The sequence below is a fragment of the Falco naumanni genome, chromosome 3, assembly GCF_017639655.2.
Source record: "Falco naumanni isolate bFalNau1 chromosome 3, bFalNau1.pat, whole genome shotgun sequence".
Classification (NCBI taxonomy): Eukaryota; Metazoa; Chordata; class Aves; order Falconiformes; family Falconidae; genus Falco; species Falco naumanni.
In genome coordinates, this window is record NC_054056.1 from 104,097,042 (window position 1) to 104,121,731 (window position 24,690).

At 41.9% G+C, this 24,690-nt stretch overlaps 1 protein-coding gene across 1 annotated transcript in view; it reads left to right on the plus strand.

Annotated features, from left to right (window-relative positions):
- Positions 1-22,071, plus strand: part of FER1L6 (fer-1 like family member 6) — an 82,150-nt gene extending 60,079 nt beyond the window's left edge. Inside the window, 11 exon segments of the mRNA XM_040586684.1 lie at positions 580-705; positions 1,726-1,853; positions 3,710-3,880; positions 5,058-5,218; positions 7,219-7,361; positions 8,695-8,783; positions 10,770-10,868; positions 13,304-13,545; positions 13,891-14,054; positions 16,770-16,870; positions 21,521-22,071. Of these exon segments, the coding sequence (XP_040442618.1) occupies positions 580-705; positions 1,726-1,853; positions 3,710-3,880; positions 5,058-5,218; positions 7,219-7,361; positions 8,695-8,783; positions 10,770-10,868; positions 13,304-13,545; positions 13,891-14,054; positions 16,770-16,870; positions 21,521-21,701 (1,605 nt within the window). The 3' untranslated portion in view covers positions 21,702-22,071.
- Positions 22,072-24,690: the final 2,619 nt, after the last annotated feature.

The window sequence follows — 24,690 nt, forward strand, 5'->3', positions numbered from 1 at the left end:
AGCACTTTGTAGTTCAGAGGAACTGATTAAACTCAGTGATACTGCAATCATTTTGCAATGCAAACTTCAGCTCAAATTACTTGCTAGTTGCTTTCAGGCAGTATGAGCTACTCAGCAGAGTGAGTCAATATTGATTTATATGAATTGTATGGTGGCTGCAAAAATACAGTTGGATTCCAGTCACACTGTTGTGAAACTAACCCAATGGAATTCTCAGTTTGCAAATATACAGTTAAGGGCAAAATATTGATTTTAGAACATTAATACTAAGAAAACTAGATTTAGAACACCTGCAGGTGTTTTTCCTTTAAATAATAGAGAGTTAAGGGAATAAAAGTACTTCTTGCAGTCATCTAGATGTGATGATAGTACCACGTTATAAATTAAAGACATTTTAAAAGATTAAATTTAGTGCACTGAAGCCTATGTTCCCTTTGAGCGGTACCTCAAAATGTGTTGTGTATATGTATGTACTGCAGCGCAGGCTGCATGAATGAGGTTTTGTTTGCATTCAAAGGATTGTTTTTTGTATCGCACTTCATCTGTTTTCGAGGGAGATAAAAGGCATTGTATTACCAGGGCTCTTTCTGCATATACCCAAGTCCTGAGGATGGCAGCTTGTTGGATGGAGGGCAGCCCCGCATTCTGCAAGGAATACCACCAAACCACTCGGTCAAAGTCCTCATCAGGGTTTATATTGTGGCAGTAAGTAGGCAGATGTTCTTTTAACCTTGAAATAACTTGGATGTTTCTTTTCAACTCAGTTTACCTCCAGTATTTTGCAGTGAAGCTTGTGAAAATCCGCATCCATGTGGTAGAAATTTTTTGGTCGTATTTCAGACGACGTTTCATGTTGTAGAAATGGGTGTTCAGAGTAGAAAAATTGTTACATATTCCTCACGATAAATCACAAGATCGGAGAATCACACTACTTGTTCAAACTGAAAGCGCTAGAGACATAGCTAACGTAGTATGGACAACCAGTTCCAGCTACATTATGCAAATGTATCCAGTTTTAATCAGTAGAGTTGTTTCAAAATTGCACACATTCAAACAAAATCTCAGTAAAGGGGAAATGGGAGCATATTTTTGAGGGCTATGAACTGCATATAATCAAAGTGGTAGATGTGAATAAGTTATGGGATGGAGAAAGAGGTGGAAATACAGAGGACAAGATGATGAGAGAGTGCAATGTGAGAAGTAAAAGGGGTAGAAGGAGCTGGTATTTCAGAGAAACAAGAGTTGCAGGTGGTGTAAGAAGGAAAGAATGGTGAATAAAACAGAAGAGAAGACTAGGAAGAAGAATAGGAAGAGATTGCTTTGTTTCCTGAATATAAAGACTTCCAAGCTATCTCATAAATACAGTCTGAAAAGTTCTTTTACACTGTTCAGTGATCTGGACCAGTATTTTTGGGAAACCTTTCCTGAATCCTACATGCACTTGTGCAGCAATCTTCTTCCTCAGTGTTGCCTCTCCTGCTCATCTTTTTTTCTATCTTAGTGGTGGGACAGCATTTAAACCTTCCACCTTTGCGAACTCTTTTCTCCAGATCATCTTTCCCCAGTACCCTGCAAAGCTAAATGCCCAATTTTATATTACATGAGGCAAGCAAAGCCCCTGCATTTGCAGGACACCCAGGACTGGGCAGGAAACCCACGGTCCTATGTCGTGACCATGCTGTGTTTAAGCACGCTTCGTGAGGACACAGTCTTTCTTTCTAACAGGCGTTCAACCTCAGCCCAGCTGATCCAGATGGCAAGTCAGATCCCTACATTGTGCTGAGACTGGGCAACACAGAAATAAAAGACAGGGAAAATTACATCCCCAAGCAGCTAAATCCAGTATTTGGAAGGTCAGTGGTGGCTTATTTTCTTATTCAGGGGTGGTTTCTGCTTTATCACTTGCCACAACTATTGCTGTTACTATTCCAAAGTGTTTGTTATATGCTGATTCCTGCCTGTTTGGATGTTTTGCAATTCTGCTGGTTAAAATGTTGAAAATTGGTGTCACCTTGTATGATTATAAATTATTTAATTTTCATACCAGTCAAAAAACATCGCAGAATACAATTTGTGAGAAGTTTTGCAAAATGATGCATGAGAGGAAATGAGGCAACAAATGATCTTGTCCGTGCAAATTAATGTAATTTTTAAGTTTAAAGTGAAAAAAATATTAGCATAGTAAAGTGTGATTTCACAACCTTTGTTGCTATTTCAGGTTGACTAGAGAGCCAAATAAATCTCCTGATTTTAGGACTAGGACAAAAAACCCTAGTTTTCTGAACCCACACAGCCTTCTGAATGGGGGAGCCAGGGGCAAGCTGTCAGTAAACATCAACTTTGTATTATAAATATTTTATATGTATTTATATTGTTAATTCTAATAGCTGTGATTTTTTTTTGCCAGTAATTTTCCATGTTTTAGGAAGGTCGAAAATGTTCTTCTGTAAGAACATTAAGACAGAGAAACTATACTATGTTGGACAGAAAGCCCCCTAGGCCAGGGTCCTGTCTGCAAAAACAGAGATTTAAAGAAAAAAGTATAAGGGGAAAAGACAAGAACAGAGCGGTCCCTCCATAGCACGCCATCTCAGTTATTATGATTTAAACTCTTCCTTAGTAGAAGTTCCAAGTGAATGATCATTATGATAAACTGTAAAGTACAGCCATCATAGATGCATATAGATGGAATGGAAAATTGCCACTGTGTTTATTTTAGACAAGGTTAGGAATCCACTGTTCATTTGGATGGTCCTTGATGCTGCTGCCAGTGGCTGGGGTGGCTGGACCAGCAAATCCTTCACAGCAGTAGCATCACTCATAGTAACCACCTCTCATCATCCTGGAAGCCCTGGTCAGCATGGCACCACCAACTTCTAGCAATAAAAGACCATTGCCAAACCCCTCTGTCCTCCAGAGACTGCTTTGCTGTTGCTACAAAATTTACTTTGGCCACTTTGAGAAAAAGGACAAAATTTGTTTTTCAGGAGACAAAGCTCGGGTTTACCTGTGCTTTGGAGAAATCTGGAGGCAGTGTCGTGCTGATGAGGATGTCCTGTCTTCCACCAATTTGTTAAATCCCTTTTAAAATCACTTTTATATTTTTGCCTTCCCTAAACATCTCAACGACAATGATTCCTATCCCTGACAAATGCACTCAGTGAAAAGGGAGTTCTGATCTTTGCTTCTTTGAGACTTGTTTAAAACTGTTGCCTGATCATTTTGTTGGGTGCCCCCAGATTCCTATATTCAATATTTAACCTGGAGCCTTTGAAAGAAAACAGCCAAGACTCAGATGTCCCTTTTGGGGCTTCTGAAAAGCATGTGAGAACTCTTACATAGAGCTTCATTAGCCTTGTAATTTCCATGCTTCCATCTCTATTGGATTCAGGATAAACCATTGCAGCTGACCAGCTCTGTCCCATTGCTCTGTCTGCTGTAGGTGGGAAGGATCTTAGAACTGTACAGGGGATGGTACGGAAGCAGGGGAAAGAAAAAAATTTTTGCCCTGTGTGTTTCCAGTGTGTTCAGGTATTTCATTGAAACAAAAAACACTACCAAACACTCATGCATACGCACGCGCACACACACACACTGTCTCTTATTAGAAGAGACACTGTCCACATGTTGTTTGCACAGTATTTGTTAACTCAGTCTTTTGGGCTTCCAAACTGATTTGACTGCATGTAGGTCTCAATTTTTGCTGTAGATCATTTGAAATACAAGCTACATTCCCCAAGGATTCCTTGCTCACAGTCCTGATCTACGACCATGACTTCGTGGGAACAGATGATCTCATTGGAGAGACTAAAATTGATTTGGAAAATCGTTTCTACAGCAGGCATCGAGCTACCTGTGGGCTACAAAGTCAATATGAAATGTAAGTACCTCTTCAGACAGCAGCAGAGCACACAGTGAGTTACTTGACTTGAAGGAGAAATTCCGGATGTAGCTAAATATTGTGCTTTCTCCAGCACAAAAGTGCACAGGAGGCATTTTAATTAAAATTCACCAAAGAACTTAGCAGTGGCTTTGGGTAGCTGCCAGGCTCAGTAGGAAGCGGATATTTTAAAATTAACAACTTTGTTCACCAAGTATTTTAGATGGTAACCAGCCTATGTTTAATATACCTGCTTGATAAACTGCCTTTGGACAGGCATAAAGGGCAAATGGGAAAAAAATCTGTCAGAAGTAATGACAGGGCTCTGCTCTCCACTATTCATCTGCAACTGGAGTTGTTGCAGCAAAACTGGTGGGACTGGCGTGGCACTGAGGGGAGCAGGAGCAGAGCGGGACTGCTGTCATGGCCGCTGCAACAGTGGTGAGTCACAGGGCGGTGGTGCTGAGCTCCTGGTCCCTGTCATACAGCTGCAGCCTCAAGGATGTTGTGCACAAAGATTAATTAATGCAGAGAAAGTCAAATTAAAATAACTCCATTGCCCTGGGGTGGGGCACTAATGTGGGAGATGTGGGCTTGGGTCTCTTCTCCTGTGGTTGTTCCTCTATCTACAAACAAAGAGTGGGCAACATGGAAAAGCAATCCAGGAGCGCAGAGCAAACCCCAGGACTTCCCTTGCCAGCTCAGTCTCCAGTGTGAGGTATTTCTTTATGTGCTTGTTCCAGGTCCGAGATAATCTCAGCTTCTCCTCCGCATGTGGGAGCCGCAGAACACTTCTCATTAAATGGAGGTAGAACATATAGACATGAATCCTTTAGGTAGAACAGGGAATGAGCTCTGGTCCTTGAATGAGCTCTGGTCCTTTTCCTCTTGGGGAGCATGCCAATGTCTGGGCTACTTTACCTAAGCTGTGGGTGAGGCTGCTTCAACTTTTCCTGTTTTTTAAGAGAGAAGAGTGTTTGGCCCCAGGACCTGAGGAGACAGAAGGGGTGTCTCAAGTAGGACGTAGCACTGCACAATTCAGAGCAGTTTGCCTGAGCAGATGTTAGGGCCACTGACCGCAAAGTGAGTCTCTGCACGGGAAGTCCTGATTTGCAAGTGGACTTTGCTGAAGGAAAATCTCACCCATTTCTCTTTGCTCCTTGTTCCCTCCTTACAGAGAAGGGTACAATGCATGGCGAGATGCAACCAAACCAAGTGAGATCCTCACTAAGCTGTGTAAGGACTACAGAATAAATGGACCCTTCATGCGGCCAGGGGAGATACAAGTAGGAATGAAAGTCTTCAAGGGACAGACAATCTTCACAGAAGACGACAATGGTAATGAAGCAGTTCATCGTTCTTCAACTGCATTGTCGAAGTACCGAGAGCCTGCCCAAGCTGTAGCTGGGGCCCTGTTGTGCTATGTGCTCTAAAGTCAGATAACTGGAACCTGCCTCTGCTTTGAAATACTGTGGTGATGAAAGCTGTGTCTACATTAGCTATTGCCATGGCTTATTTTCAGAGAATCTGTAGGGTGAGAGAGTTATTGCTGATCACCTGACATCCCCATGGTAGGCATCGGGGGATACTTTGGACTAGCTCCTGCCTGATCCCAAGGATGGGATGCCCAGGATTGGTTGGAGTGCAGGTGACCCTCTTGGAAGATGTCTTCTGGCTTTGTTTCATCTGAAAGAAGTCCACGTGCATGCTCTGAGATCCTTCCACACAGCAAGTCAAAGCATGGGAAGTCAGGGAGAGTCTTCAAAAATGCATTCCCTGTCTAAACTAAAACACTAGTGTAGGCAGGCCCAAGAAGTAAGAAGAAGGGGGAAGGGAAATACAGATGTGAAGTGAGTTACTCAGGGTCAGACTAAGTCTCTGACCAGTTAAGTTCTAGGCCAATTATCTGCCAGTCCTACCTTACCTACTTTGCTTTCCTCTCTGTTTTTTTCCTCCTCTTGATTATTATCACTCTGACTGGTCTTCTGAAGCACTGACACAGTGCTGTGGAAAGCTGGGTATCTGTGGGGTCCATGAATCCAGGGTGTAGGACAGAACTTGCTTTCAGAGCTCCCAGATTAAAAAGAAGTCAAAGCTACCAGGAAGTTGAGTATCCGTATCACTTAAGTGTGGAGTGGGACAGAGCCATCAATGGAAGATGTCTCTGCACATAGCAGGGAGTTTGGACAAGATGATCTTTGAAGGTCCCTTCCAACCCAAGCCATTCTATGATTCAGTTTTATACCCAGGGTAAGGAAAAAGGATGGAGACTTTCAAGGGGGAACAAAAGGAGCTGGTCTTGGAGACAGTAGCAGACAATGTGGCAGTGTAGGGAAACCTCTACTCCCTTATCTGTCCTTTAGCTGGCTAAAATCAGATGAAATACATCACATCTCAAACACACGTTGGTGCACAAAAGGGAACCAGGACTCATAACCACAGGGTCATCCTTCCTCACTCTTTAAGCCATTGTGAAGGGTTTAATATCTACTATTTAAATCACAAACAAACATTTTTGTGAACTATCAGCAACTCAGAGATAGCAACACCCCTAGGAAAAGTGATATCAGTTTGCTGACACAAAGAAGCCAACTTCTCACTTGGGTACTTCTAATCTAGGAGATACCCCTCTTCAAAAGTCTGGGTTCCTTTTGTGTTGAGCCCACAAAAAACTGAGAAGAAAGAGAAGCTCAAGAGATCAAAAGCCTGTCTCTGCTTTCCAATATCCACCCTACTTTCAGTATTGGCACTGATCCTTCCTTGAGGTGCTATCTCTGGTGTCTCCCTTCCTCCAGTGGCCAAGCTAAAATGGTCAAGAGGTGACATGTTGTTGCCCGTGAACTTCAACCCTTTTCCTTTGAGGTGTGATTCAGTTGTCCAGGAGGGTCTTCACTGCTGCCATCATGAGGCAAAATAAGGCCCATTATGTAATTACTAATGCCTATTTTCTGTCAGCTTTGTCAGAATCAAGTCTCCTTGTCTTTCATGAGCTGTAAAAAAGCCTCATATTTGCAATTTTCTGTGGAAAGGTTAGTTCACAGTCTTCTTTCTTGCTGTTAGAAACTACTGCTGTAATAGCAAAATTACTTGCTGTGTGTTGCAGATAAAATGCTGCCTAAGTGCTAATCTCCTAGTTACCATGGTGTGTACCTTTATTTACAAGAACTAAATGCATTTCAAGACCTTTCTTTACTTAGCTGGGATTCATAAAACCTTCCTTTTAGCTCAAGAAAGTTTTTAATGACCAACTTGAATAATTAATGGAATGTGTTACCAAGGGGTCCAACATTGTAACTCAACTCTCTCTGTTCTTTTTGTTTGACTTTTTTTGTGTGCAGAGGAGCCAGTTGAATCGTATGAACATCTCTCCTTAAAGGTTTTACATGCTTGGGAAGAAATCCCTGGAGCTGGATACAAACTGGTACCAGAGCACATTGAGACTCGGCCTCTCTACCACAAGGATAAGCCAGGCATGGAACAGGTAGAGCAGCTCAGAGGTGGTGGTGATGGACCACCTTCTGATAGTTGCTTCTGGTAGACCCAGGAGCAGTTTTTCTTTCCTCTAGTTATTGTGGTTTCTATTTGCACCTGCAAACTTACAGAGCATCCGAGTGTTGTACCATAGATGAGACTTTGTACCGTATCAACCTGGAAATTGTCACACATGTATGTACGGCCAGTTACCCAAATACACAGTAATCACAAAAGGTGTAACTGCACATTTTCATACTTTCAAATGCTTTACTGCATTAAGTTAACCCAAACTCTGCTTGTGTTTAGACTTTAGTTCTTGGGAGTTGCTCTTTGTGCGAGAGAGCAAATGGAAACATATTGAGCTCTGCCTAGGGGCGCGTGAAGAACGCATTGAAAGTTTATGGGTGAGGATTAAGGGGCAGGCTAATGTGGGTGACACTGTTGTGAGTGTTTACTACGGGCCACATGATCAGGAAGAGGAAGTTGATGAGGCCCTCTACAGACAGCTGGAAGTACCCTTATGATCATAGGCTTTGGTCCTCATGGGGGACTTATACCAGTCTGATACCTTCTGGAAAGACAATACAGCTAGGACCACACAGTCCAGGAGGTTCCTCAGAGTATTGCTGATAACTTTTTGACACAGGTGGTGGAGGAGCCAATGAGGCAAGGTGTGCTGCCTGACCTTGTACTCACAAACAGAGAAGGACTGGTTGGGGATATGAAAGCTGGGGGTATCCTTGTCTGCAGTCACCATGAGATAGTGGAGTTCAGGGTCCTGTATGGAGGAAGCAAGGCAACAAGTAGGATTGCAGCCCTGGACAGGTGGTTCTGTCTAAAAATGAGGACGAACTTCTTTACCTTGGGGGTGACAGAGCACTGGCACAGGCTGCCCAGAGAGGCTGTGGGGTCTCCTTCTCTGGAGACATTCAAAACCCACCTGGACATGATCCTGTTCAACCTGCTCTAGGTGAACCTGCCTTAGCAAGGGGTTGGACTAGATGGTCTCCAGAGGTCCCTTCCAACCCCAACCATTCTGTCATTCTGTGAATCTTTTTTTCCCCATTCCTAAGGTACTATTTTAATATGAATTTTACCTTAAAGTTGCCAATGTTTGAGCTCAATTCCAACTTCACCAAATCCCTGAGAGACTGATAGAATACGTGTATGAAAAAAATACATTGTATAGTAACCTTATAGATTAAATCATCGTTACAGGATAGTGAGCTGGTTGGTGTTTATAGAGGAAGTGGTGGTTTTGGACATCAGGACTACAGTTAAAGGCTTTTAAAGTCTCTCTAAAAGAGGGTTACAGAGATGTTTCTCTCTTTGTTTTCAAGGGGCGTGTACAGATGTGGGTCGACATGTTTCCTAAAGACATGCCTCTGCCAGGACCCCCAGTGGACATTTCACCAAGAAAGCCCAAAGGGTAATACTATGTGCTTTCCTCCCAGCCTAATGACATAAGTCTTCAAAGACTGAGTCTTCCTTAAATGTCTGGAAAGAACTATAAAAGAACTATCACAACAAACTTCTATGATCCTGAGAAAAGTTTTTGTAGCTTCACGTGACTTCAAGGCAAATGAGAGCATGTAGTTTTGTCTCCTCCATGGAACTACTCGAAGAACATTTGGGATATCACACACCTCTTTGTAAAAGATCCCCTTTTCATACAGAGATTGCAGCTAGCTAGAAGGAAGAGTCCTTTAATAATTCTGATGCTATCAACCACTTGTTGAACTGAAAGAAGTAATTCCAGTTTCACTACCTCTTTCAGCTAGATAACTTATTTGACCCTGGATGAGATCTTCAGTCTGATGCAGTAGTATTACATCTATTGGATCCCAGCACTTCATTCAAAGATAAGATCAAGAAACACATAAAGCAGCAACATATAGAAGAGATATGTTTGGAATAACCTGTCAGATTTCACACAGATACTTATGATGCTTTATATGCAATGCTACACATAGTTCTTCAAGCTGAGTGAATGTTTGTAAATGAAACACAAAAACTACAACAGAGTTCTCAGCCCATCCTGTGTCAGCTTTATTCCAATATTTTAGGAAGGTCTTTCCTGATAATTTTATGTCTGAAGCAGCACCAGGTACTATTAAAGTATTATTTATGTTTGAACAAGAAACAACGTAATAAAAACTTGTTTCTTTTCCTTTCACAAAAGCCAAGATTTGACAAAAGTAAGTCTATGTAACTACTTTCTTCAAACCAGAACTTTCTGTAAAGACCCTTAACAACAAGCATTTTCCAGTTCAAAAAGCTTTAGAACTAATCATACCCACAAACCCAAATTGTCACTGCCATTTTTGTAGTCTACACAAGCAGGGGAAAATATTGTCAAACAGTTAATTTTGAGAAAGAAAGTAAGCATGCAAACATGAGTTACACATTTTGCTGAGAAAAGCATATTTGCTGCAGCAAAACAGGCTCCAGGCTCCACAAGACTTCAGACACTTTGTGAAAACATTTCTTGTTGACAGTCTTCAACTGAACAAGACTCTGACGGAGCACTGCAGATGAAAGTTTCTTTGGTTAGTGCAGAGGCTTGATTTTCATGGTTGACACCTCCTTAAGAGCTCCATTACCTAGGGTATCTGGTAACTTCTAGGGCAAACTGCTTCACATCTAAGGCTGAGGCTATTTCCAAGACAACATGTCACATCAGAAAAATCGTATGTTGGTTTTCTCAAACATAGGGTTTTTTTATTTTATTTTGCAGACCATACAATGACTCAAGGCATACCTAAATTTTTGAGTATCAATTTTTTTATCTCACCTGCAACATCTGTATTTCACTTTGTATTTCTAGAGCTTTGGATGGCCACCATAAATGTCTGTATATAGGGAGTGGAAAGGATGGGAAAACATTAATTCCTTTTACTGTTGCTTCTAAAGATGATTGTGCTTGCTTACATGAAAATATCTCTAAACAGTGCCTTTTAATGCACTGCATTGCACCAAAAATAATGGTCTTAGGCATTTCTTCAGAAAAGCACCTCTGAGGGAACTCTGGGTTTTATTGGCAAACTGCTGGCTGTTTTGGAGACTGATTCGATGATGTTGTTCAGATCAGCTTTGCTTTATTTCACTTCAGCACTTTTGTGAAAAGAAATGAAAAGGAACAGGCACACAAAAAGCAAGGAATTTTCCATCCCTCCAAAGCTGGCAGTGACTCCGCTGTCATTCAGCATATTCCAAGAGTTCAGAGGAGCCACTATCCCCACTCTATCTCTAGACTTTTTTAAACAGAAGAGGCCTGAGGCTCTTTTTTTAAAAGAGTTTTGCACAGATACAACATTTCTCACTTCATAAAACCATGATTTGATAGAAGTTTACATTAGTGTCTGACCAGAGCTTAAGTATATGCAGTCATACTTTCTTCTCTTTTCTTTTCCAGCTACGAACTGAGGGTAATAATCTGGAATACAGAAGATGTAATTCTAGAAGATGAAAATATCTTCACGGGGCAAAAATCAAGTGATATCTATGTAAAAGGGTAAGTTCTTCAGGACTTGTTTTCAAAAGAACATGTAATATTTCATTCAAAAATCAGACAAAAAAGTTATGTTGTTGAGAATATCCAATAAGCTATTTCTGTGACCTGGGCATTTTGCTCTAAATGCCTGCCTAAATTACTCAGCTGTATTGCATACTGCTGGTTTTTTGGTTTTTTTTTTTTGTTTTTTTTTTTTTTCCATTCTTAAAATCAAGTCACTGTAAAATGACATTATTTGTTCCTTCCTGCTCAGGCAGAGATGGCACAAGAAGAGAACCAAGCCCATGGTTTAGCAAAATAAAATACTTAGAGAATTTGAACTGTAGGAGTTTACACAGCTGCAGGGAGATCTGGCATAATCAGAGAAAAGGGAATTATGAACATATCAGAAATGAGAAATCAGATGTTTGCCAGGTTATTTCTATTGGAAATATTTTCTAAACTTCATGTAGGGAGCATGTGTGGGTGAATGACCATGGCCATGCTGGGAGGAACATCACATGTGCTTTCTGCTCTCTGTCTCCTTCCTGCTGCAGACAAAACGTCTGCCACAGCTTCACAGATGTAACTGGGATAATCAGTAAACCATATCACATAACTAAAATGAAGAGGGAGAGAGCAAAAGGGAAGCTTGACACTCAGACCAGCTCTTTCCTGAGATTTTAGCAGGTTACTTCCTAAAATTACTTGCCTGTTTTGGAGTACTGCTTTGCACTTTTTGCTTCTGAGCAGGATTTGGATGCAGGTACCAGAAAGGCTTGGGGGGAAATTATGGTATAAGTGTTAGTAGGAAATATTGGAAATCTCAGATGCAAGATTGGTCGTAGATTTCTTGCTGTGTTTCCACTGCTAGAGAGTGAGATTAATATGCCAGTATGAATTGTGTCATTGTGGAGTCCTGGAAAAATCTGAATTTGTAGAGTGCTAGGCATATGGCAACATGAATTTCCCTAAAAAGTTGTTTCAGGATTGCCAAAGACTAAATGCAAAGAGCTGGGGGAGGGAGCACTGGGACTGATGGAGCAGGGAAAGGAGGATGTTTTCCACCTTGCAGGTTCTGAAAATCATGTGAACGCAATAAGAAATCCAAAGTAAGCGTAAGGACAGGGCAATCTGGTAGCAGCTCTTACTTCTGTTTAGGGTATACCTACCTGCATTTTACCAGGCAAACTTGCATTAGCTCTGACCGAGCTGTGTGGGGCACCAGGAACAGTACCACTCCTTTGGAGTGGGTGATACTAACCCAGGTAAAGCAGGTGCTAATACAGCCGTACGGCCCCCAGCATGCCACAAGTGCAGTTACTGCATGCACTGGCTGAGCAAACCTCCCCTTGTAGTTCCCTGAGAGGAGCTGCTCTTAAATCACTGGTGTTTACAATGATATGTCCAACTTAGCAATAAACTAATGTGTTCAGAGCAGTAGCAGAGTAGCTCTGAGAGTGAAAAATTGAGGGAATAACTAGGAGCCAGCCTTTGGGCTGAGCTGTGTGATAACATGAGGACATCACTATCAATGCCAGAGCAGTGTGACAGGGAGTGGAAAACTTTTTAATTTTGTGCCTTTATGATGAAGACGCAAAGCTCATTGTGTTCAGACATTGCATGTGGCACTGGATCTGTCCCCGGGCATGGATTTGCACTGGGGGACATGCCATGCTTGAGATTATTACTGTTTTTCCTGATTCCTTTTTGAAATAATGAGGCTTGCAAGGGAAAAGCCACACTTTGGATGTAGCACCAAAAAATGCTAATCTTTACTCAAGCTGTGATAAACTATCTTCACAGCTAAAATATATCTAGCTGGATCGTTACCTCAGTGGAGCTCTCCAGAAGAGAAGATTATGTTTAGGAAAGTGTTGTCCTTTTGTACCGTAGCATTGCACATCAGATCTTGTGCACACTGTAGCAGAAACCAAGAGGAAATCATAAGAAAAAAGAGAGACCTTTTCAGCCATACTTTCACCACGTTTATACCCCCAAACAGCAGCTGCAAACAATTTAGACTCTAATACCGAGCACTGAAATCAGTCTTTGACACTGACACAGTATTTATTAGTGTGGCACAACATGAATGCTGGGTGGTAAGTGGTGGGCAAATGACTGACTCTGTCTTTGTCAGTCCCAAAGAAGACAGACGTTTTGGCCAAGAGCAAATTCCAACTGGTATTTTGGGGTCTGATCAAAACAGAATTCATATTCTCACTCTTGGCTTTTGGTCATCACTGGCCATTGCTGCAGCCTGTGCCATGGTGGGGAGGTGGTGGCTGAGATCCCCGAGCCAGGGCTGTTGGTGCATGTCACAGTCCTGAACGGTGTGTTGCCTCCTACTGATTAGGTAGGAATTAGTAAATGATCATGCTTGTAACCAAATAATGGCAACCATAATTCAAGCTCCCCTGGTGACAGCAGTGCTTTCCACTGTGTGCTTGCTACAGATGGATAAAGGGCCTGGAAGAGGACAAGCAGGAGACAGATGTACATTACAACTCCTTGACAGGAGAGGGTAACTTCAACTGGCGCTTTGTGTTCCCGTTCCACTATCTCCCAGCAGAGAAACAAGTGGTGGTTAGTAAAAGAGAAAACATATTTTCCTTGGAAAAGTCAGAGCGCAAAATACCTGCTGAGCTGGTTCTTCAGGTGTGGGACTTTGAAACCCTCTCTTCAGATGATTTCTTGGGTAAGTATGCAATGGATCTGCCTGAACATCACTGGAGGTCTTGCCAGACCTGTGTTTTGTAGAGGTACATACAGAGAGGTGTCTGAGACCCAACTTTTTGCTTGTCTTTCTCTGAAGCACCACATTGTAAACTTAGACATTTCTTGGAGAGGGAATAATTAGGAGCTCAGATAAGACAACACCAGGGCAACACAAATGAACAACTGACAGTACAGAGAGATCCCCAGCTCTGAAGCTTGGGCCCAAGCTGCTGCACTGCTCCATGTATCTCATTTGGAAGCCACTGTTTGAATGCCTTTGTGTCTTTCTGGTTTCTGAGTCTTGTCACATTCCTTCTCCCTCCAGGCACACTTGAACTGAACCTGAATGGATTCCCTCGAGCAGCAAAGACAGCCAAGAGCTGTGACCTAGACATAGTTGTGGCAGCAAGTGCAGAAAACAAGATCTCCATATTTCAGCAGAAGCGCGTCAGGGGCTGGTGGCCTTTTATCAAAGCTGGGGAGCTCACGGTAAGCAGCTCGCTACAGATGAACAGCTTTTCTCTGGGACCGATATGCTCTGCTAAGGTCCTGAGACAGACAGATGCTAATTTTGGATATGGTATCTGAAGAAGAATCACCACTGGCAAGCCATAGGGCTCCTCTAAATGGTTTAGTGGGTCCCCATAGATCTGGTTCAGATCATCCCAGGCAACCAGAGCACTTCGTACTTGTTCCTTGCTTTCTTCCACTGTTCATTGCCCAGCACAGTGGATGGGTAGAGTAGAAAATCAGGTGTTTGCAGACAACTTTGTCAGCTGAGGAAATCCTGGGAGGAATCTCACCTGCGTATTTATTTCTTTACTATTTATTTCTCACTTCAACTAGGGCAAAGGAACAGATTTTGGAACCTGCCATTATTCTCCTTGACAGTGACCCATCTCAACTAGAAAGAGCACAGCCCCTGTGTGCTCAATAAGCCAATTTTTTTCTGGTTTAGTGGCAGGATACAATTGGTATAAAGGAATGCAAAGGGCAATGCAGCTTCCCCCAAACTCTACAAGACTTGTTATGTTTAGAAGTATCCTCCTAGGAAGAATATAAATGCTGCCCCAGAAGTTTTCATTTACCCCAAATCTCTAGCATAACAAGGCTTACAGGAGTGTGTAAATCTCACTCAGCATGTACCTAGCCATTTTTCTCAGGGGTTTCTGCTGCAGCTTCCCTTCATAATGTTGTAGTGCTTTCTGTGTATAACCTGGAGCTACTGGAATACTGAATTGGATAATGAAATACTGAAATACAGAAATTCTCAGTGTTTAAAACAACTTCTCAATTTTTCCTGTCTTTAAGGCCTCTTTGTACTGTTACAGCAGTATAGGGATTCTCAGTGTAAATGAAAGACAACTCTGATCCTCTGTTTCCTAGGTGGAGTGCATATATCTAGGCATGAAGTACATTCTGATGATTAACTCTGCACATGATCTTTGGGGTATGTCTATATGAAAAACAGCATGAAGCAGAGCTGTGTGAGCTAGTAAAGAAACCCAAGCTGGTGTGCTCACGTGGCCACAGAGTACTTTGGGAGCTTGGACCTGAACCCAGGCATCCCGACAGTCCAGTCCAGGGATTAGTGTGGTTGAAGTCTCTTTAGGTGCATCCAGATCCCTCTGGGGATGCGTGCCAAGAGCTACAAGCTGCCTTCCTGTAGCATAGCCCTCTACAAATTCACCTGCTTTGGCCCTTCTCCCTCCCTCCCTCTCTAGCCTTCCATTGATTCTCCAAGGGTTTTCCTAAACCTCACCCTTCCTTCATATTTCTGTCCATTCCAGCAAGAAGAATGCTTTAATAAAAAGTGCCATCTTCAAGTTAATTGCCGCCTTCAGATTGCAGGTGACTGTGTACTTAGTGAATGGACTCTGCTCCCAAATCCCTGCTTTACCTCCATTTTCTAAGCCCTAGTACAGTTGATTCTTTCTCCCAGTCCACTTTCATCTATTGATCTCCTAGTCTTCCACACTGATCCCTTTTATCTGCATCCTTCTTTCAGCCCAGTTCTGTGCTGAATCCCAGCCATTAGCCATAGATTAACCCTCTAGTTTTTGATATCCACGAAGGTATGGGGTAGGAAAATAACAAACAAATGAAATGCCATTTGTCTGGTTTTCATCCATCACAGCAGATTTTATGAAGCTGATTTGATTTACCCACTCTTAATCATTACTAGAATCTTTAACTCTCTGAAATATTTTATTATTTTTTTCTTTGGCCTAATTGAATCTATAGTGGCAATAGTACTGAAGAACATTACCTGAAAGAACAGGGAAAAGAGAGCACATCCCTGTAACCTAACACAGACAGAAATATAAACAGATTTGTTGCTGTAAGTGAAAAACAGATTTTTAACCCATATTTAGGAAGCTCCAGTTTCCATAGCAGAAATCACAGTTGATACTATGAGTCCAAATAACTCATATTACATATTTCTAATGCAAAGCATAGCAGACATGACCTTTTATATGTGCTAATATTTTATTAGTCACTCAACAAGTTTTAATGGCTTGTTACAGTGAAAACAAGCAGTAAATCAACAGTTAAATCACATTATGACTTTTCTGAATTCTAGAAATTATCAGTAAGTTGGGGCTGAACAAAGTTCTCCTTTTGTCACAGCTCTGAGTATCATCTTCTGGCCATTCGTCAAGAAAATTGACTGAATCCATCTGACAGACCACTATTCCTTTACTCTGAACAGAGCTCTAGGACTGCATGATATTTTCTGCACATAGATCTCACTTATACCCACCTTCCTTTTGTGAGCTAAGACCCCACAGCTCAACTGCTCCAGCACTTGTGACTGGCTGAATTTCCCTCCTGTTGGTGGGCTACACCTGACCCATGTCGGAAACACAGCTTCCAGCTCGGCAATTCAGCTCACCCAGGTGTGCAATAGATAGAAGACAGGTCTTCTTGGATTAATTATGTTTAGGAAACAGAAAACACATTTATGGGTCTGGAAGAAAACACCCTACCTCTCTTTCCTCTTGGTCCTTGAACATAAGTCAGAACTTGGTGCCTGCATTTCCTTTGTGCTTTTTCTTTAATTGCAAAAAAATTATCTTATTTTCTTTAATCAATTTCCTTTGCCCTTGGCTGGTTCCATAATTTCTCTACAAGCCAAATCCTGGTGTGATTTACTAATAATAACCTAGGACTGGATGCTTATGTATGATCTCTCTGATCCAGGGCAAGGTGGAAGCTGAGTTTCACCTAGTCACAGCAGAAGAAGCTGAGAAGAATCCTGTAGGAAAAGCTCGAAAGGAGCCCGAGCCCTTGGAAAAACCACAGTGAGTAGGAACATACTCATTAAATGAACTTGTGAAGGGGAATTCAGCAGGAGATGTGAAAGGTCAGGTCTCCTTGCTTCTCTGCTGGCTTTTCTCCTCTTTCCTGCTGTAACCTTGAGCAAGCCATTTGTCCAACTTGTGCATTGCCTTGCTGCTGGCATTTGTAGCTGGCACCACCTTCCAGGTTAGATTAAATGCTGTCCTCTGCAAGCCCAAATAAATACCATTGCTGAATGTTTGTCCTCAGCTAGAGTTCACATGTGAGCTCATTCCATAGCTGACCTGGCACGTGATAATCTCTTAAACCATCGTAACTTATGCATACACACACCACCTCACTTTGGCCACCTATAGAGATCAGATGAATTCTATTTATTAGATTAATCATAGAATCATTTTGGTTGGAAAAGATCTTTAAGATCATCAAGTCCAACCGTTAACCCAGCACTGCCAAGTTCATCACTAAACCACATCCCTAAGTGCCACATCTACACGTCTTTCAAATACCTCCAGGGATGGTGACTCAACCACCTTCCTGGGCAGCCTGGTCCAATGCTTGGCAACCCTTGCAGGGAAGAAATTTTTCCTAATATCCAATCTAAACCTCCTTTGGTGCAACTTGATGTAATTTTGTCTTGTCCTATTGCTTGTCATCTGGGAGAAGAGATTGAACCTCACCTGGCTACAGCTTCCTGTCAGGGAGTTGCAGAGAGCGAGAAGGTCCCCCCTCAGCCTCCTTTTCTCCAGGCTGAACACCCCCAGCTCCCTCAGCCGCTCCCCATCAGACTTGTGCTCCAGCCCCTTCCCCAGCCCCGTTGCCCATCTCTGGACACGCTCCAACACCTCAATGTCCCTTGAAGTGAGGGGCCCAAAACTGAAGATATTTTAGGTGTGGCCTCACCAGTGCCAAGTACAGGGGGACAGTCATTGCCCTGGTCCTGCTGGCCACACTTTTGGATACAAGACCTGCTGGCCCTGGTTTTGGATACAAACCAGGGTGCTGTTGGCCTTCTTGGCCACACAGCTGGCTCATGCTCAGCCAGCAGTTGATCACCATTCCCAGGTCCTTTCCCCCCAGGCAGCTTCCCAGCTGCTCTGCCCCAGCCTGTAGCACTGCCTGGGGTTGGTGTGACCCAAATGTGGGACCCAGCCCTAAGCCTTGTTGAACCTTATACAACTGGCCTCAGCTCAGCCTGTCTAGAGCCCTCTGTAGAGCCTTCATGTTTATGTGCTTTAAAATGACTGTATGAAGTATTTCCTATGTAATTTGTTTGTTTGGGGCTTTTTAATTATGAGAACCTCAGATATTAGGGAAAAAATTCACTGAAAGGGTTGTCAAGCATAGGGACAGGCTGCCCAGGGAAGTGGCTGAGTCACCATCCCTTCAGGCATTTAAAAGATGTGTAGAGATGGTGCTTAGAAACATGGTTTAGTGTTGGACTTGGTAGTGTTAACAGTTGGACTCCATGATCTCAAGGGTCTTTTCCAACCTAAATGATTCTGTGATTCTAAGAATTATCTGCACACATTTAAAGATGTCTTAGTTTCTGTGTGTCAGTGGAAAACTGACCTCTGCATACATCTATCTTTGCATAAATTAATCACTTGCAGATGAAGGTACATAAAATGTGAAAATCAGGTCATACAGGAATGATACAACTTTAACAAATCTATCTCTAATTTTTTTGTACTTCATAATCAAAGAATGAAGATGCTTATTTTTCATCATAAAACTTTTAAAGTGGTTTAACAAAGGCAGATGATCTAGAAGAAGCATTTTATCTTTCAATATTTGTCACATTAAAAAAATACTACGGGCTGAGATTTTTGCATTCAGAAAAAACGTATCTCTAATCTGTTTTGGCTCATGCACTTTGTCCTACTAAAGTAACGAGCTAGATTTTTTAGAAAAAAGAGAGTAATTGATGTTGTATTTCCTGCTACCAAAAATCAATTGCTAATCATAATGGTAATCATTGCATGTTCTGTTTAATTTTGTTGGTTTGATATATATCTCAGGATAAACACAAAAAAGGATAAAACAGCATAAAGGTGGAATTGCCAATACTCGTACAAAGGGTATAAATTTAGCCTGTAAATTAAAGGTATCAGAGGCTTGCTGAAAATTAACCTTGGAAAGACTTTGATTAATCATATCACCCAACATCTTTATCCAAAAGTAGGATGATTCATGCCTGACAGATGTCTGCCTGAAAGATTCCCAGCAAAGGAAGCTAAAGCACTGTCTTACAGAGGAGAGAGGACTGGGGTAGCTCTGAAATACATGTGGTGGGAAGCAGTCAGCCAAGGCAGTTTTAAGAGCGAGTGTCGTATGTAACAGGAGGATTACATGTGCAGGTTGTCAGCAGCATGCACAAAGGCATCATGTAATTTTCCTCTCATTTTTTCAGGCCCAGCCCATGCACCTCAGGGGCATTTTATCTGCAAATGGGCCAAGAGGTTGTCACTAGCCTGGAGGTCCTTTCTCTGCTGCGCAGCTGGCCTCCAGGTGTTTTGACCCAAAGCCACAAAACCAGAGCCTCCCTCAGGATCTTGCACTAGAGAGGCTCCACATCTAGGTTTTTATGATGAAATACACAGCCAACACATGGCTTAACCCAGTTCTACTCTTAATTGAGATGTATGCCTCAACTGAAATTAGTTTCAGTTAACATTACCTGTTTCAGAAGCAAGCCATTCAGGCTCCTTCTGTAGCCGCTCAAGTACAGGTGGGGTAGTCATCCCATTTACTTAACACACACATCTTAAGATGGATCTGGGGAAAGAGATGAATTATCCTCCAGAAGGTCCTTCCTCTCCACATACAGACAGCTCACAACTCACCAGGCTGAACACCTAAGTTTTAAAGTTAAGCAAAATAAATCCTAAGTGGTGTTGCTAAAGCAACACCAGCACGTGGATAGTAAATACTATTTTAGCTAGACCCTCACTGGAAAGGAAATAAACTATAGCTGAAGGCATTACATACCCCAGGTCCATAAAGCTGGTATTAAAATTTGCCATCTCACTGCCCCCAAGTGATGAAATATGATGTGGTTCATGCATGCAGAGTAGTCAGAATCAACAGAGAGAACAGATAAATGTTTCTGAACTTCAAATGAGTTCTCCAGGAAGAAGTGGATCTCAAGGAACTTTGTGTCAGCACGTCCATATACCTATGCCAATACTAAAGGTTCACTTTTTTTTTTTTTGCTAATCATGGAGGCTCACACATCAAATTTTTCAGATTGTTTTACATAATTAATTTTTTAAATTAAGAAACAAAATACTTTCAAACCCAAAATTACCTTAAAAAACTACTAGAGAGTAACAGACTCTTTAATGTACCGGAGCAAAGGTGGACAAAAATTAAATGTCTGGGAACTAAAGAAAAACATGCAAATGAAAAATAAAGTGCCATGACTGTAAAGCACCACAAGGATATCCATCTCTTCATCTCTGCCAATCAAGAAAGGATGCTTTTGCAGATGCAGTCTTTATAATAAATACGCTGCTATAGCTGATAGGGAATTCTATTGCCTATGTTGCAAAGAAACAAATTAAATGAGCAAGTCTGGCTTCTCCCCTCCCCCTCCCGTCTTTAAAGGTTATGAAAAGCCCTTAAGGAGTTGAACACACAGACTAATGGTTTTGTTACTCAAGGCTGCGATTCAATAAGTACTCTTTAGTGCATATATTTTTTTAATAATTCCTTTTAACCTGGAAGGGTTATTTCTTGATTTATTTCTGAGTCTACTTCAGAATAACACACAGTCTTTATTTAAAAGATATTCAGCTAGTCTTTTAGATTTACAGACTTTCTGTTACATTGGCATTCACTTCGACAGGCTAAACGCTGAATTCTCCAGGTGACTAAGACATTGCTTGAATTCCTTCAAAAGGAGGAGAGACTACACCAATGTTTTCCCTAAGAAGAACATAGTTTTCCTCTCTGTATGCAGCCAGCTTTGCTGTACAGTATGAAGAAACTCCTTGTTAAGGAGGAGAATATGACATGGGGTAACATTTGGAAAAAAATTAGGATCATGGATGCAGATATTCTCCACCAGAAGAAGGTGGCTTTTCTTTAGTACCCAGGCAAACTACCTAGGTTTTGGGTTTCCTCTCACCTCCTGTTTCAGAAGGCCTGCTTTAAATTTCTTCTGAAAATGTGCTGTTTTGGCCCATATGGCAGACCTGAGCTGGCTCTGACTGCTATGGCACCAAGACTCACTGAGCAATCAGAGGTTTTTGTAGTGCCACATTTTTCAAATGCTAAATTCCTTGCAATGACCAGAAGGCTTTTGTTCTCAAATTCAAGATGTCTGTATTTCTTCTTAAGGATTTATCATAGTCTTGTCTGTAATTTTGAACCCCTTATCCTGCCTTAAATTGGAGTAGTTATGAAGAGTGAACTGGAATTTCATTCTGAGTGGTTTGTGGATCTTGGGCTGTGGAATGGATGGAAGAAGATTGACCCAATAGTATGTGAAACTCGAAGTTCCCTCTAAACTCTTTAGTGTGTTCCTAGGAGTTAAAGGTCCTTTTCAGACTCAAATATGTATTTTGCAGCATGGTAGCTTTGGAAACAGCTGGATCTGCTTTTACAAAAGTTGTTTGTTTGTTTTTTTTCTTTTCCTTCCCCCTTAGCCGACCAGATACATCCTTCTCTTGGTTTGTAAATCCTTTCAAGTGTTTGTATCACCTGATCTGGAGAAATTACAAGAAGTACATCATCATCGGCATAATTCTGCTTATACTCACTGTCTTCCTGGTGCTCTTCATCTACACACTGCCAGGTGCGATCAGTCATAGGATAGTTCTAGGATGAGCGTAGGTTATGGCTCTCACTGTAACCAATCATATACAAACACTCCAGTTAAAAATAAAATTCAGGCATACAGAATTAATCAACCTGAAACATCTCATTCCTTGTAAAAAGAAAACATAACTATTCTTACCAGAAATTGGAACTCTCTTGGAATATTTTCATGTCTTCTTTGGCTGCTCATTCAGACTCAGCCTTAATGTACATCTTCATTAATATACTGCTGCAGCTTCATTGAAAATGGAAGTTTGATTCTGCACCTAAAACTGAGTTTGAAAGTAAATTCCTCAATGCTATGCAGAAACTGATTTCTCAGACAAGTGTTTATTACAGACAAGTGATTAAATATTAACAGCAAAATCTGTATACAAAGATAAATGTTAGTTCAGTCTTTGCATAGTTTTGAATTATTTGAACTGTTTTTCAATGACCTTATAAAGGCATGATTATTTTGGGATAAAAGGTTTATTAAAAAAAAGTTAAAGTTAAATTGTCTCATTTGCTGTCATGTGCAAGCATTCATCCTGCACCTCTCAGTAGGAGCTCTGTGCTCACACACTTATAAATGAGGTAAGTGTCGGTGATGGGGGAGGTAGAAACAGAGATGGGAAGAACTTGTTTCAGCTGGAGTTTGAAAGTGCTGAAGGTCGCAGGAGGGATCAGGAAGATCCCTCAGCCACAGGCATTGTGGTGGCAAATGATCCTTGTAAAGGAGAGGGAACAGGGAGAATCTTGCTGCTTGACAAAGAAAGGGGAAGAGGAATGGAAAAGAAAAGGGCTGCAGAGTGGAACAAATCATGGAAGATTAAAGAAAATAAGGAACAAAACCTTACACAGCTGTCAATGTGAAAATCCTCATCTACTGAGGAACACAGAAAATGCTGCAGCCTGTGTCATGCACAAAGCAAAGCTTGATAACTTGATGATCCCACTTGGCCTTAAAATGAGTGATTATGAATCTGAAGTAGCTATAGCAATCTTCTCTAGTCTCATCCATGGTTAGACATGTTGTAAAGGTGACCTTTGAGAAAATGCTTTCTATCACGCTCCACTTACACAAAGCGTGAGCACCCTTTGCAAATTTTAGGCAAGAGAAAGAAATCCTAGAAATGCTGATAGTTCTGCCAAGCTCAGGGTGCAGGAGTAGAAATGTAGGCATCTGCATCATTCTCAGAGGCCACTTCTATGGGAAGCCTGTGTGGTGCCACTTGTACCTGGCCTGTTAAGGCTATGCAAAGAGCTTCTGTGATCCCCTCTGGCCTACAAAACAGGTAATTGCATTTTTCTGAAAATGGATCTCAGTGAAACTTCCACAGAGTAAATATTTTACATTTAAGAAGCATTTTAGAGCTTGGTTTGGATGGGATGAACTGCTCTAAAAGTGCCTCTTCCTCATTCCACTGACAGTAGAGGCAGATGGCTAAAGGCGGGCTGAAAGCATCCCATCCCCACCTCATCCAGCAGATTGTGACTCAGTATTTCTTCTGAATTTCACATTCTAAGGATACAATAAATATAACTAAATTATTTAGGTATGTTAATAATTGCTTTACAACTAGGCATGTGGCAAAGGGCCACATTGGGTTTTTGCTTTCAGGCTATTTACCTTTAGAAGTGTATTTGATATGACTAAGAAGTCAGAACACAAATGGTTGAATCTGCTCTCATCAAATGTATCAGTGCAAGGCAGCGATGTGGAAAGGTGCCCAAGTCCCTCTGTCTCCTATCACTCTGCTCTGTGCCCTCGTCTGGTACAGTCTCTGCTTACACAGCATGTGTGACACATTCCTCTGAAGTCACTTGTTTGTCGATTTTTCCCTATTTGCAGCTAAGCCTGTATGAAACAGAAAAGAAAACGTCATTTCTCCTAATGTGTCTTACCACACCATAAATATTGTAAATGCAATTTAAAACTTCCAATAAGAGCAAAAGAAAATATTTTGGTGCAAAAGGTGGGAGATAAATTATGACAACCAGAGTATGTTGTGACAGCCATAAAAGCAATGGTTCTGATTTTTTTCCCAGTGTGTCAGGGAAGTAGGCCTGATCCTGCATGGCAGCTGCTGAGTCCATCTGTCCTTACTCTGCTTGTTTGCCCTTGTTGCCAGGACTGTGGCTTGAGCACCCAACCCATGCCGGAGGGTCCTCCAGCACGACTCCAGGCCCAAGCCTTGGCTCTGGCCCCAGCAACAAGCACGCAGTGGCACCAGTTCTCTTAGAACATGATGGATTAAACAACATCTCCCTCCAAGTCCTAGTCTGAGTCTAGATGAGCAGGGACCATGCAAAGACCTGTGTCCCTTCATTCCTTGCATCCCAGTGCAAAGAGCCATCTCCTTCACCTCCTGCTGCCCCTAGGGTCTTCAGTCCCCTGCAGCACAATCATTCCTGAGCCCCTTGTATTGCTGAACACAGAGATTCCTTTATCCCTGCATAGCCCTGCAGCCCGGGCTAAAAAGGGTACCACACAGCCAAAACACAAGCAAGATAACTCTTCCACAACTCTCAAACCGCCTATCATTACGCTCAACAAATGTAGGCTGAGCTGGACAGCATTGTCATATGGACAAAGCTAAATCAAATACCTTTTCATCATCTTCCAGATGGCTGCAAAGTAGCTGGAGAGGTAGGGCTGTCAGTAAATATTACAGAGACGAAATATAGCAGTACTCAATGCTGGACTACTCATATAGATGACAGATGTTATGGTTTTGCATCTTAAATGAATTTATGGCGACATGGGTTAATAGGCAGCGAGGAGTGAGGTTTATAGCGAGGATTGTTGTTATTGTCAAAGGCTCTTACCCATTTCATACAAGAAGACGGGATCCTTGTCCTGAGCAGTTATCTCAACATTAGTCTACAATTATACTGGCTCAATTTTGAGGCCAGCTGGTAGAACTTGGAGTTTTATCAGCTGGTTTCTGACCACAAATAGCTCATTACATAGCTGAGTGCTACCATTGGCAAATTCAAGATTTGTGGACAAAAG